A 14,243-nucleotide genomic window follows, 5' to 3' on the forward strand; every position below is an offset into this window, starting at 1 on the left:
ATGCTTCATTCTTCACCTAGTCAGAAACCTGGGGAGCCCCCAGGAGAGCTCTGTCCCTGATCGCCACCTGCCAACCTGCCAGTCTTCTTGGCATGAGGCATCTCAGTGCTCACCTTGCCAGCTTACCTCGCCACCTTTCCTGTAGCCTCATTGGGTCCTGGTCATACTCATCTGTTGCCAGTATTTTATTGGTTTCAGCCTCCACGCCCCAAAATGTGGGATCCTTTTTTTTTTTTTGAGATGGAGTTTCACTCTTGCTGCCCAGGCTGGAGTACAGTGGCATGATCTTGGCTCACCGCAACCTCTGCCTCCTGGATTCAAGTGATTCTCCTGCCTCAACCTCCCGAGTAGCTGGGATTACAGGAGCCTACCACCATCCCTGGATAATTTTTTTATTTTTAGTAGGGATGGCGTTTCACCATGTTGGCCAGGCTGGTCTTGAACTCTGGACCTCAAGTGATCCACCTGGCTCAGCTTCCCGGAGTGCTGGGATTACAGGCATGAGCCACTGCACCTGCTCAGTCCCGTTAATTGTGATTTACTTTAATATAGTTTCATTTATAGTGGTAACCCCTTTAATATAGTTTATCATTTCTTATAATTGAAATGTCCAGTGTTGACTGAATAGGCAGAAAACTTCACATTTCTCTAAATCAACACCTTAATTTATAAAGTCTCATGTTGGAAATGAAGAGAATTGTGTTGTTTCTTGGCTTTTGAGACTTGGAAAATATCTTAAAAGGCCTCTCTCCATTTAGTACAAACAATAATAACTGGCCTGGAATAATCTTCGAACAGGAGGTATGAGATAAGTAGTAAGTAAATGTCCACAGGACTCCAATAGCTCCAAAGATCTGATGCCCCTAGGAGAACTGCTGAGGGAAAATCCAGGAACTAGGATACTGCAAAATGGAAATAGACCTTCTTAGCTGACCGAGGCTCTAGGATGAAGCCTGTGAGTCAGCCTCTGCACCTTTGGAAATAGAGGAAATTAGCTCAACAGGGCCTGGGGCGTGTAGGTATCTGCCAAATATTTTATATGAATTGAATTTGGACCCAACTTTCGGTATGTATATTATGTAACTTGAAGAGAAAATTTACCAGGGGAACTGTAAAATGCAATTAACCTTTATGGAGGTGAGAACAAAAAGCAAATTAAAATCTTTCCCTGACTTGGTGTTTCCTGCGTGTGCTCATGCATGCTGGCTATAATTTTGTCATTTCTGTACTGTGATAATTCATAATTCATATTTACATGCTTAAGGTGGTACCTAATACAGGGCAAGGAGTTATTTACACTGTAGGGTAGGCATTGAGCAGAATGGTGTGATATTTTTTCTGGTCATTTTTCTAGATTGGGGAAAGTTTAAATTGAAATTATTGGCATCACCGATGATAATTAAGAACTGTTTAAATTCCATTTCTGGTGAGTTCATGAAGGATATATAACCAGGAACTCTAGGGAAACTTGAAGGGCTGAGCCGGAGGGTCTAGAATTGGGGCCTAAACCTGGGAGTCCAAAAACTTTGCCAAGCGCTTATTTCCACCTTCCACCCCTCCTCCCATGCCCACCCTCACAGAGCAGTACTCGGCACCCTAGACAAACACTGTGAGATCTGCAGACATCTAATGTCTGCAGATACCCACTCCCTGTCCGAGCCTTCCTAATCATGTAAGACTGGGACATCTTTGAAGGCAAGGGGTATGGTCTTATTCATCCTTGCTTCTGCAAAACCCACCTCCCTCGGGGCCTGACCCATTGTGGGTCATTCAGTAGATGTTTGTTGAATGAATAAATGTTTTTTGTCTTTTGTTCTTTTAATGAGTAACTGTTGTTTCCTTTGCACCCCTCCCCAATACGTTTTTCTCTTGGCTGGTAGCTCCTTGTCTGCTTGCTGAAGGTAGAGCCGCAGGTCACCTGAGCACCCCCTGCCTCCTCAGCTGCTCACTGTTCTGCATGTGGCCTTGAGGACCTCTGCCCAGCAGTTGTGGCACCATGTCACCCTCTCTGCTGTTGTCACCAGAAGTTTACCCGCAGTGTACCCTCTGTTCATTGTACCTTCTCTGTTCAGTGTACCCTTCACAGCTCATTTCTCATAATCTATTTTAACAACAAATTTTGAAAAGGTTAAGAATACAGGATGGTAGGAGGTGGAAAAAACAGTGGGCGTGAGCAGTAAGTCGATATGACTAAGCTGAGACTCTTCTGAGTCTTCTAGATGGAAGGGAAATTTCTCCAGAGTTACGGGCAGTTACCACATTGCCTCATGGTCTTGAGCCCTTCTTTCAGACCTCTTGTTGTCTGCATTAAGCAGAGTCTCCCTTTGGCTGCATTTTGATGTCACTTAAAAGGTTGCTGGGGCCCATGCTTCCTAGAGGAAGGCAAGCCCAGCTAGCATTCCCAGGAAAGCCCTCAACTGAGGGTTTCATTTTGTTTTTATGATGGGAAATAACTTTCATTTCACAGTCACTGCCCATCCCACTACTTCCTCTTTGACCCCTTCATCTAAGATGAACACATCTGTTACTTTACCCTGTATAGTAGGTGCAAAAGAGAATTAAAATGGTGTCTGAATCCATAAAAGAAATATATTGCATAGAGAATCAAGGCCACAGTAACAAATGACAGGCGATCTTAAAATATTGGAATAATCTATCTTTCAAGTTACAGAAGCTTACTAGAGATGATGGCAGGTCATTGTTCAAGCATCTGGCGGTACATTAATCATGAGAAATTCATTAGGCCTTAATGTGGGTCTAATGAGAAATTCTTATCCATGTTTGCTTATGGGCTTTGTTGGTTAATTACCAAATGGACCACTAGAGACCCTAAAATGTGATTATGAAATGATTTTTAAAAGTCCTTTCTTGGAGTGTAATATTCTATTAATGAATCAGCAGAAACTGAAGATTATCTGCTTTGGAGATGTATAACAATCCAATGTAATTACAAACCTGTTTAGAGAGTAACCATTTAGCTATATATGATCAAAATAGCCTTATAACTGTTCTCTGTGTGTCTTTCGTCTTAGTTTTCTGTGTTCCTGGGAATTATTTTCTTCCTGGAGCTCACTGCCGGAGTACTAGCATTTGTTTTCAAAGACTGGATCAAAGACCAGCTGTATTTCTTTATAAACAACAACATCAGAGCATATCGGGATGACATTGATTTGCAAAACCTCATAGATTTCACCCAGGAATATGTAAGTTTAAAGTGGTTTTCCAGTTGAAAGTTCTCTGAACGATGACCCCAGTGAATATCCCTCCTGGTTTCTGCATCTGCCAGCTGGAAACTACCTGACTATTCTGCATGGGTGTTTGTTTGTTTATTATTTTCCAACTTGCTCTATGACTTACAAGATTTGTATTCTAAATGGAAATGTCCTATTTTCGCTTGTGTCAACTTCTGTTAAGTTAGAGGAACAAAGAAGAAAACGCTTGAGCAAAAAGTTCTAATCACGGCTGTCCTTTCCTATTTGCATTTGAGGAACATTGTTTTGCTCCAGGTTTAAAGTTTTATTTGGTTATCAAATATGGATTCTTTCTTATCCCTTGCCCCCTTTTTTGGTAATCCTTGATATTTCACAGCTCATAATAATCTACTTATCAACAGAATAATCTGCCACAGAGTTCCTAAAATGTGCCTTTCCAAATATTATTATCCCACATGCAGTTAAAAGCAAAAGCTTAGAAACTCCTAAGTCCTAGTAGCTTCTAACAAGTGAAGAATGTGCACGGTGGAATCCCGGCCACTCCCTCTGGTCCCTGAGCATTGGAGTCCAAGCCACTCCCTCTGGTCCCTGAGCATTGGAGTCCAAGCCACTCCCTCTGGTCCCTGAGCATGCCTGTGAAATGGCTCCTTCAGTGCCAGCAAAGCAGCAGATGTCCTGTTTCACTCAGAATGCAAGGGACCAAAAGACACAGGTCTAGTGCCAAAATCTGATAAGCGACCCTGGGCTCACAGGACCTTGACCTATTTCCCGAATAGTAAAATGGAAATACTACTAGCTACTATCTGACTCACAGGGATATTATGACACTCATGAGACATACATGTGTTTATATTCGGCTTAGGGTGGTAGGGTTCTACAAACTTGCAGGTCTTTATATACCTGCCCTGAAAAGCCGGGTAGGCTGAGCTTGGACTTGGACAGCGGTGTCTGTGGCATTTATGTATGTGGCAGGGCCGGAGGGCAAGCGGAAGCCCAGTGAATGGTAGCCTTCTTGGGGTTGGACAGTTTTCTGCCTGTGATGACGGGAGGCAGCAGCCATGTCGACATGCGTCATGAGGGAGGCCAACCCCTTCCTTAGGCACTCAGGACTGAGCTGGGTTATGTGGTTTTGTTCAGTGGCAGCAACATTTCGTCCTGGAGTAAGCTGTACCTTAAGTGGGAAGTTAAGCCCTGATTCATGTCCTCAGCTGACTTCACTGTTTTATTAGGTCCTAAGGGGTGCGGGCTCCCTAATAATCCTTTTCCAGGCATTATTCCTGACTGGATTGCATGGCACATTGATGGAGCTTTGTGGGCACACCTTGAAATGCACAACCCAAGCCCTGGAGGGACCATGTTGTCTTGGAACGCTGTGTGCTTTATATGGAAATAGTACAGTTTCATGTGACTTTCTCTTTGCATCATGGAATGTAATGTTTAGAAGTAGCTATTGGCCCAGAAGGTCTTCAAATGGTTGAGGGTTGATATTTATTTAACTCGGAGAAGTAGAGAAAGTGCATCCCAGGGAAGTGAGGAAGGGGCATCTGTAGGCTGCCATTCACTGGGCTTCTGTTTGCCCTCTGGTACTGCCTTATACATAAATGCCACAGACACCACTGTCCAAGTCCAAGCTCAGCCTATCCGACTTTTCAGTGCAGGTATATAAAGACCTGCAAGTTTGTAGAACCCTACCACTCAGGCCCCATTTAAGAACCACTGAATTTAACTGCTTGTTTTATGATATTTTAATTGGAAGACTGACTTTTTAAAGTTGAAAATGTGAGACACATTCTCTTGTTTTTAAAAAAATTCAGAGTAGAAACAAATATGATGAAAAGTTAACCTCTAAAATTTTTGGTGGTAATGGATATATCAACTATATATCCATTGATTGTGGTGATGGTTTTGTGACGTATACAGATGTCAAAATTTATCAAATTGTATACTTTAAAATGTGCAATTTATTGTATGTCAGTTATACCTCCATAAAACAAAACAGATCTTTAAAAAATTATTAGAATGTGGAGATCAAAACTTTGAAAAAGTAAGCCTATAGGTAGCCCACCCATAACCCCAGTTGCCTCCTTCAGTCACTACCACTGTTGTTCGTGTCTTATTTACCCTTCTAGAATGTTCTTGTTTCTCCTTCTAGAATGACGTGCCCAAGCCAAGCAGATCTTGTTCTAACTCAGCCCTGCTGTATAGCTGCTCTGCCCTTCTTCCACCTAACACCACGGGTCTCATCAGTTGTCTAAATCATGTGCCAACACATCCCTACAAACCTTCAGCCTTAATTAATTTGGAAGCTTTTATATGGGCCATTTAGGTTCCATTTGGCTTAAAAATAAAGTCTGGGACAGAAAAAAAGGTCCGAGCTGGCAGAAGCTGGGTGTCGTTCGGCGGGTGTGAGTGTAGGCACCTGCTTGCCTCCAAGGTGGGATGTTCTAATTCTTTCCTGTTTGCTCTAGTGGCAGTGCTGTGGGGCTTTTGGAGCTGATGATTGGAACCTAAATATTTACTTCAATTGCACAGATTCCAATGCAAGTCGAGAGCGATGTGGCGTTCCATTCTCCTGCTGCACTAAAGATCCCGCAGTAAGTGAATGCCAGCGAACTATTGGCCTACTCTGTACATCATGCTGAGAGTGTGCATGGGACGAGCAGAGTGATTTTTTTGTTGAAACCTCTTCTTACCTGGTTACTCCTATTTGTAGCTCCTGTAGGGGGTATAGTGCTCAAATCTTCCTAGTAGGAGTAATAATTGCTGGCATTAATTTAGCAGTGTGCACTGGTTTCTATTCTAAGCCTTTATGTGCGTTGGCTCATTTAAGTTGGGCACATTCCTACTGGCAGATACCACCAATATCCTCCCTTTTCAGGGGGAAGAAATCAAGGCACATGAGGTGTAAGTGACTTTCCCAAGCTTGCACTGCTAGCAGGCAATGGAGTGGAATATGAAACCCAGGCAACCTGCCTGTATCATCTGTTAGCCTTTCTTTATGAGAGGGGCAGGCTCATATGAGAACTCTCTGCATTGGTTTGGGGTTAGTAACCCTTTTCTTTTTGGCTTAGTTCTAGGGAAACTATTAGAAGTAGGAGGAGAGTTCGAGACAAGATAGGGCTGGACTGCTGTGTGGGAAGACCATAGCTGCCCGGACTCCTGAATGCCATCATGACTACAGTCATGCAGCTTGCATTTTATTATAAAAAAGAATAAAATATAAAATCTATAAATCTTTCACTTTTGCCACAGGTTTAATTATATTTTGGGTCAAATCGTGCCTGGTATATAGAATGACTTAAAATGCAATTCTTAAGCCAGGCGCAGTAGTTCACACCTGGAATCCCAGCCCTTTGGGAGGCTGAGGTGGGAGGATCCCTTGAGCCCAGGAGTTAAAGACCAGCCTGAGCAGCATAGTGAGACCCCATCTCTACACAAAAATTTAAAAATTAGCCATGTGTAGTGGCACACACCCGTGGTCCCATCTACTCTGGAGGCTGAAACGAGAGGATCACTTGAACCCAGGAGTTTGAGGCTGCAGTGAGCCATGATCATGCCACTGCACTCCATCCTGGTGACACAGTGAGACCACATTTCTTTAAAAAAAAAAAAAAAAAAGTAACTATGTAGTGTTAGAATGACAAGCATGAGAGGTTACTCCGTGCATCTGTATGTGCTCCTAACTGCAGAGCCCTTCTGGGACTCCTCAACGGTTCTCTGGCCCTGCGGTCTCCAAATGTACTCCCCAAGGCTCGCCCTTACCCCCCAGAAGCAGAGGCAAGTGGGTGCTGATGAGCTCAGTGGGGTTGCTCCTCCTTATGATGGAGGCTGTGGAGCTCTTAAAAGGAGCTGTGGTCTTGGAGTGGAAAAGCAGAACTTCCCTGCAGGCTGCTGCCGCGGGACCACCTCGGCTGTTTCTCTTGGTCTGAAAGAGGAGACAAAGTCACTAAGGACTGTGCTGCCCCGCCAGCTGCCCTTTCCCGCCAGCTCAAACCTCCTCTCCCTTCTGAGGAGAGCCACATGGAGGCAGAGTGCCCGCTCAGAGCTTGAGGGGCTCATCCCGGTGGCCTCGCACTGGCCAGCGGGTGCCGCACAGCGCGCTTCCTGTCGCCAGTCCCTGTCCCATGTGAACATCCCCTTGGGAGAATTCTGTGTTCTCAGAGGCATTAATGCTTCCCTTTTCACCTACAGATCCTCTGGGTAGAGCTAGTTCATTCCTTGCGCTCTAAGCTAATAAAATCTGCCCCACACCCTGCAGAGGAGGAAAATGAACTAACCCGAAAAAGTGGAAACATGTTTCTGATCAGACCCTGTGAGATGTGAAGTCCATGTGATTATGTAATCAGGGCATTGTTTTGTTTTTTTAATTATTAAAAGCTCATTGAAAAACCATTTAGGTAACGTAGAAGTATACAGATTAAAAGTAGCAGTCCATCCAAAAGAGCATACATGAAGATTTACGGTGCCCTTTAAGTTACGTTTTTTATCTGTGTCTCCAGTTCCCTAAATCTTCTTGAGGTTGGCACCACTTTGAAACTTGAGCCTCCTGTGTGATAGACTTGCTGTCTTTTCTGATATTCCCCAAGCCTTAGTTTTCCTTATTTGTAAAATAGGGCATATTTTAATACCTACTTCTGAAGATTGTTGCAATAATGACATGGGGTCATGTATATAAAGTGTTTAGCACAGTGCTGCAGTTTTTGTGCTCAGATGCACATTTTATTACTAATGCGTAACAGGAGTCTTCTGCTCATTTCAAGGTGGGCTTTCTGTCTAATGAGTAAATTTCACTTTTCTCTTTCCTTTCTTCACCAGGAAGATGTCATCAACACTCAGTGTGGCTATGATGCCAGGCAAAAACCAGTAAGTGGAATATCATCTTGTTGCTTAGCACAAAGGGTGTTGGAGGAGCTTTGGCCTGTGCCTGGTGCTCTATCTGTGACAGTGTGCTCTCTTCCCTTGTGAAGGAAGTTGACCAGCAGATTGTAATCTACACGAAAGGCTGTGTGCCCCAGTTTGAGAAGTGGTTGCAGGACAATTTAACCATCGTTGCTGGTATTTTCATAGGCATTGCATTGCTGCAGGTAAGATAAGGGTCCTTTATGGATATCACAGGGAAATAATGCCCTGGGAGAGCCCTTGCCAGGATCGGAGCTTTGCTTAAAAACCTTGGTTGTCATAGTATTTAAGACACATTGGAGGGCTGAGGAACAGACCTAAACGATTTGGTGGGCATTGTGTTTTTATTTATTTATGAATGAGACGGAGTCTAACTCTGTTGCCCAGGCTGGAGTACAGTGGCATGATCTCGGCTCACTGCAAGCTCCACCCCCGGGTTCACGCCATTCTCCTGCCTCAGCCTCCAGAGTAGCTGGGACTACAGGCGCCTGCCACCACACCCGGCTAATTTTTTGTATTTTTAGTAGAGATGGGGTTTCACCATGTTAGCCAGGATGGTCTCGATCTCCTGACCTTGTGATCTGCCCGCTTCGGTCTCCCAAAGTGCTGGGATTACAGGCATGAGCCACCGTGCCCGGCCTGGTTTGTGTTTTATTAAAGCTCTGAGTTTAGATGCTACTATCATGAAATACTTTAGGAAAGCTTGTCTTTTTCTAAGATGGAGACATTAATTAGATCAGTAGTTGCCTGCAGGCATTCCATCGTTTACATGGGTTCAATAATACTGCATTGTGGCAACTGAGTCAAACATGCATAATTAGAAGTAGATCTCAGTGGTGACGTGAAGGTTTTGGGGAGTTTCACAGAGATGTCATAACCCTTTCTCTCCCTGAACCACCTTGCCAAAGTGCTAGTGAAGGAAGGGAGCACCAACTTTTCCTCCTGGCCAGTCTCAAGAGCTGGACTCTTCATGTTGTTGGTGTGATCCTTTCCTAAGAGCACATAGTTGAAACGAATTAAAGAAGACCTAAGTAAATATAAAGATATCCTGTGTTCACAATTGCAACACTTCATATTATTAAGGTAACAACACTCCTCAAGTTGATCTACAGATTCAGTGTAATCCCTATCAAAATTGTAACCACTTTTTAGCAAAAATGGACAAGCTGATCCTAAAATTCCTGTGGAAAAGCAAGGGACCCATAATAGCCAAAACAAATTTGCAAAAGTAAAACAGAGTTGGAGAATTCGTACTACTCAATTAAAAACTTAGTACAAAGCTATACAGTAATCAACATAGTGTGTACTTGAGTAGGATTAGCCATATAGATAAGTGGAATAAAATTCAAAAATCAAGAAATAAAACCAGGCCAGGTGTGGTATCTCATGGATGTAATCCCGCACTTCAAGAGACCAAGGCAGGAGGATGACTTGAGCCCAGGAGTTCAAGACCAGCCTGAGCAACATAGCAAGACCTTGTCTCTACAAAAAGTAAAAATAAAAAAATGAGCCCAATGTGGTGGCACATGCCTGTGGTCCCAGCTACTTGGGGGGCTGAGAAGGGAGGACCACTTGAGCCTGGGAGGTTGCCGTGAGCTGAGATTACACCATTGCACCTTAGCCTGGGTGACAGAGCAAGATCCTGTCTCAAAAATAAAAAATAAAAAAGAAGAAGAAATAAGCTCATACATGTATGGTCAGTTGATTTTTGACAAGGGAACCAAAACCATTCAATAGGGAAGGAGCAGTCATTTCAACAAATGGTACTGGGAAAACTGGATATGCAAAATTATGAATTTAGACTCCTAACTCACGCCATATGTAAAAATTAACTCAAAGCAAAGACCTAAATATAAGAGCTAACACTATAGAACTCCAGAGGAAAACGTAGGCATAAATATTTGTGACTTTGGATTAAGCAGTGTCTTCTTAGATATGACATCAAAAGCATAAGCAGCGACACAAATGTAAATAAATGAAACTTCAAAATTAAAAACTCTGCTGAAAATGATACCATCGAGAACGTGAAAAGATAACTCCTAGTGTCTATAAAATATAAATAACTTTTCAAACTCAACAATAAAAAAGGCCGGGCACAATGGCTCACGCCTGTAATCCCAGCACTTTGGGAGGCTGAGGCGAGCGGATCATGAGGTCAGGAGATCGAGACCATCCTGGCTAACATGGTGAAACCCTGTCTCTACTAAAAATGCAAAAAAAATTAGCTGGGCGTGGTGGCGGGCACCTGTAGTCCCAGCTACTCCGGAGGCTGAGGCAGGAGAATTGCGTGAACCCGGGAGGCAGAGCTTGCTGTGAGCTGAGATCGTGCCACTACACTCCAGCAGCCTGGGGGACAGAGGGAGACTCCATCTAAAAAAAAAAAAAAAAGATTTAAATGGCTAATAAGCACATGAAAAGATGCCCATGTCAGTAGTCATTAAGGAAATGCAATTCAAAGCCACATACTTCATACTCTTTGAAGTGGTTAGAATGAAAAAGACGGACAATAACAAAGTATTGGCAAGGATGTGGAGAAAAGGAAACCCTCATATGTTGCTGATGGAAATGAAAATGTTGCAACCTCTTTGGGAAACAATTTAGCAGTTTCTCAAAAGTTAAATATAGAGATACCATATGAGTCAGCAATTCTACTCCTAGGAGTGTACCCAAAAGATTTGAGAACATATTTGCCCAAAAACTCGTATGCTCGTGTTCATAGCAGAATTATTCATAATTGCCAAAATGTGAGAGCAATGCAAATACCCATCAACTGAGGAGTAAACAAAATGTGGCATATCCATGTCGTGGAATATCATTCAGCCATCCAAAGGAATAAATTAATAGTACATGTGTATGAACCTTGAAAATATTTTGCTACATGAAAAAGACAGTCACAAAAGCCCCATATGATATGATTCCCTTGATATGAAATGTCCCGAAGAGGCAAATCCATGGAGGCAGGAAGTGGAATAGTGGTTGCCAGGTCTGTAGGGATGGTGGGTTGGGAATGTGAAGTGGAATAGTGGTTGCCAGGTCTGTAGGGATGGTGGGATGGGAATGGGAAGTGGAATAGTGGTTGCCAGGTCTGTAGGGATGGTGGGATGGGAATGACTGCTCACCGGTACTGGGTTTCTTTTTGGGGTCATGAAATGTTCTGTGATTAGATAGTGGTGATAGTTGCATAGCTTTGTGAATGTAGTAAGAGCCACTGAATTATACACATTGCAAGGATGCTCTTTACCACATATGAATTACATCTTAAATTTCAAAAATCAACAATTTTTAAAAAATGGGACACAGTGGCCAGGAGTAAAAGTTACAAGTGTCACTGTTTGACTCACATTTTCTTCCTGTCTCAGATTTTTGGGATATGCCTGGCCCAGAATTTGGTTAGCGATATCGAAGCTGTCAGGGCGAGCTGGTAGAGCCCCTGCAGCCGCTGCTGCAAGACACTGGACAGACCCAGCTTTTGGGACCCTCCCACGTGCCGAACTCATCTTCAAGCTGCACGGACCTAATCACAGATGCAGCCCGCAGTCTCGCCTAATGGAGCTGCCATTCGTGGGGTAAAACTGGGAAATGCTGCTCACTGACAGAATTAAAAAACAAAAATAACCAGTATGAAAGTCGTTGCGCCGTGAATCTCTACTGTAGCCATGAATTTATGGACAGTTGGATGCTTACCAAAAAAGAAAAAAAGGGAGGGTGGGGGACCCAGATGTACTTGAATGTGCAGAAAATGCAGTCTTGTCCTCATCTTCCGTAACTGGAGGGCTGGGAAGGCAGCTTTGCTCTTCGCCACACCTTGGACGGACCACCTTCTGTTCCATGGTCTGAAGGAGTGCATCTCCTCAAAGACTCAGCCCCTCACCTGGGAGGGCCGTGGTTTGTCGGCATCCCTCCATGTACGTTTTAGGAAACACGTGCCACTCTGATCTGAAGAAGAAAACAATTCGTCTTGGGTTCAGATTTTGTGATGGTATTCAAGTCACTCGGGCGAGCGCACTTGGTCTATCCTGGAAAGTCTCCTTATAACAGAAGTTGTGTATTTCATGTGCACCGAGCAAGGGCATCGGAAGACCTCATGAGGCTGTATTCTAGCAGGACTGCTCTTTTTTCTAAGTAGGCCTGAGCTTTATCAGTGAAATTCAAGGAGAAAATGAGGTTAATGAAGGAGGTATCAGTTAAATACCCGCTTCTTCTCACCCTGCCAAAATTAGCAGTTGAATTTTTGGAAACTCTGGAATACTCTGGGTCATTTTGTTTTGTATGTTTGTTGTTTTTCGTCTTCCAAAGGTGAAAGCTATGATATGGTTCCACTTAAATTTTAGTGTTTTCTTACTCAGCTCAAGCATTAATTTTTGATAAAATCTTAACCTGCATGACCTGTGAATCTGAATCTATCATCTCCCTTTCCTGCCGGCTTTTCTACAAACACTGAAATATGTTATTTGGTCAACACTTATTTCCTAGGTTCACAGCCTTGGGAGGTTGTGGCATGTCCTCCCAGCCTGGCTGGGAAGAGCCCAGCTGTACCATCCAAATGCTTCCCTGGTCTCAGTGATCTCTTCCAGAGTCGATCTGAGTGGCCTCTTCTGCACCCTCCCCTTCTTTCTCTTTGAATGGAATTAAACCCAATTTTGAAACAACATGGACCCAGTCAAAAGCTCCTAATGATTTCTTTTTCTTCCTCTTTAGTTTGCTTTTATTAAAAAAAGAAAATAGTGCATGGCCATAGCTCCTTCAGTTCTCTTATTGCAGACTAACCATCAGGATGGTATCAAAGCACAAATACTTTGGAGGGGAATGCGTTGAACTGGGGCAAGTACTGTGTAACACAAAGTGGAAAACCACTTCCTGGTGCTGCCGCTCCTGCCCCCACTTTAGGTGGGAGGAACGAGTTTTGCCCTCTAGATTTTAACCCAGCTGGTGTCCACCGGATGTTGCCCTCCTGGGGAGCAGATATCAGTCTGTGGAACGCTGGGAAAACCACAGGCACATTTTTCGGTGCGGACAGAATTGCCAGCACATAACTGGGCAGCCAGCTAGCATACTTTGTGGAAATTAAGCGAGGTTTTCCATTTCAGCCCCATGGTGCGTGGTGGTGGCTGATGAATGTGTCAGTCTGCTCAGAGAAAGGACAGAAAGGAAATTCTTTTCAAAACTGTGTTCACAGTTTGGGTGTGTGTATGGCTCTGCATGTGTGTGTTTTTGTCTCTGTATAGGTAGAGGTGTTCACGTCTTACTCCGACTGTAAGGTTGTCTGACTTCATCTCTGCCCCCACCACAGTTGCCATTTTGTAATGTCCTTCCAACATGGAGAAGACACAAGCTCTCCAGTTGGCATCGTTTGTCTTTTTTTGTTGATTGCCTCATTCTCCAGTGAACTCCATCTGGCCAGTTGATTCAGAATCAGGCAAGATCCCTGCGCTTTGGCACATTCACTGAAAGGCCAAACAGCAAGTCCGAGTGAGTTTTAAATATTAATTAATCACCCTTTATTTTTTACACTTGAGAGTGATTGTAATAAAGGCTGTCATTAATAAACTTGGTTCTACCTTACATGGAGTTGTGTCTTTCTTCATTACTTCTTTCTTGAAATTGTGAAATTTTCGAATCCAGTGGTTCTCAAACTTTAGCAGGTGTCAGAATCACTGGGAGGACTTGTTAAAACACATGAGTGCATTTGCTCCATGCCCATAATTTGTAACTTAGTAGGTCTGGGGTGGGGCTGGAGAATTTGTATTCTGGTAAGATCGTAGGTGATGCTGTTTGCGGCTTGTTTGGGAACTACATTTTGAGAAGCATTGTTCTGATCCGGTTTTCTAGGAGGGGAAACAGAAAGGTAAGATTTTGTAGTTGGGAAGGGAAAGGTTCCTTTGTACTTACAAATGCTGACTGACAAGACACAGAGATGAGAGCCCTGTATGTAGGAAATCTCTGCCCATGAGGTCATCTGCTGGTTACAATCACTTGGGGACCGTGTGAAATACAGATTCCCCCGACCTCACCCCTAGCAGTTCTGGAGTGGGAGACAGGGTATATATGTTTTAAAAGCTCCCTTGAAAATTTAATGCCTGGTGGGATTTATGACTTATGGGCTTAGATAAATGTTGATAATATTCACAACCT

At 43.5% G+C, this 14,243-nt stretch overlaps 1 protein-coding gene across 2 annotated transcripts in view; it reads left to right on the plus strand.

The window, feature by feature from the left end:
* The window catches only part of TSPAN5 (tetraspanin 5), a 181,121-nt gene extending 167,448 nt beyond the window's left edge, over positions 1-13,673 (plus strand). For both annotated transcript variants that reach the window (XM_050790662.1, XM_050790663.1), the window contains 5 exons: positions 3,033-3,203; positions 5,681-5,806; positions 8,028-8,075; positions 8,180-8,296; positions 11,471-13,673. In XM_050790662.1, coding sequence (XP_050646619.1) covers positions 3,033-3,203; positions 5,681-5,806; positions 8,028-8,075; positions 8,180-8,296; positions 11,471-11,536 — 528 coding nt within the window. In that variant the 3' untranslated portion in view covers positions 11,537-13,673. The remainder of the gene's footprint in view (positions 1-3,032; positions 3,204-5,680; positions 5,807-8,027; positions 8,076-8,179; positions 8,297-11,470) is intronic.
* The last annotated feature ends 570 nt before the right edge of the window (positions 13,674-14,243 follow it).

This window comes from Macaca thibetana, chromosome 5 (assembly GCF_024542745.1).
Source record: "Macaca thibetana thibetana isolate TM-01 chromosome 5, ASM2454274v1, whole genome shotgun sequence".
NCBI lineage: Eukaryota > Metazoa > Chordata > Mammalia > Primates > Cercopithecidae > Macaca > Macaca thibetana.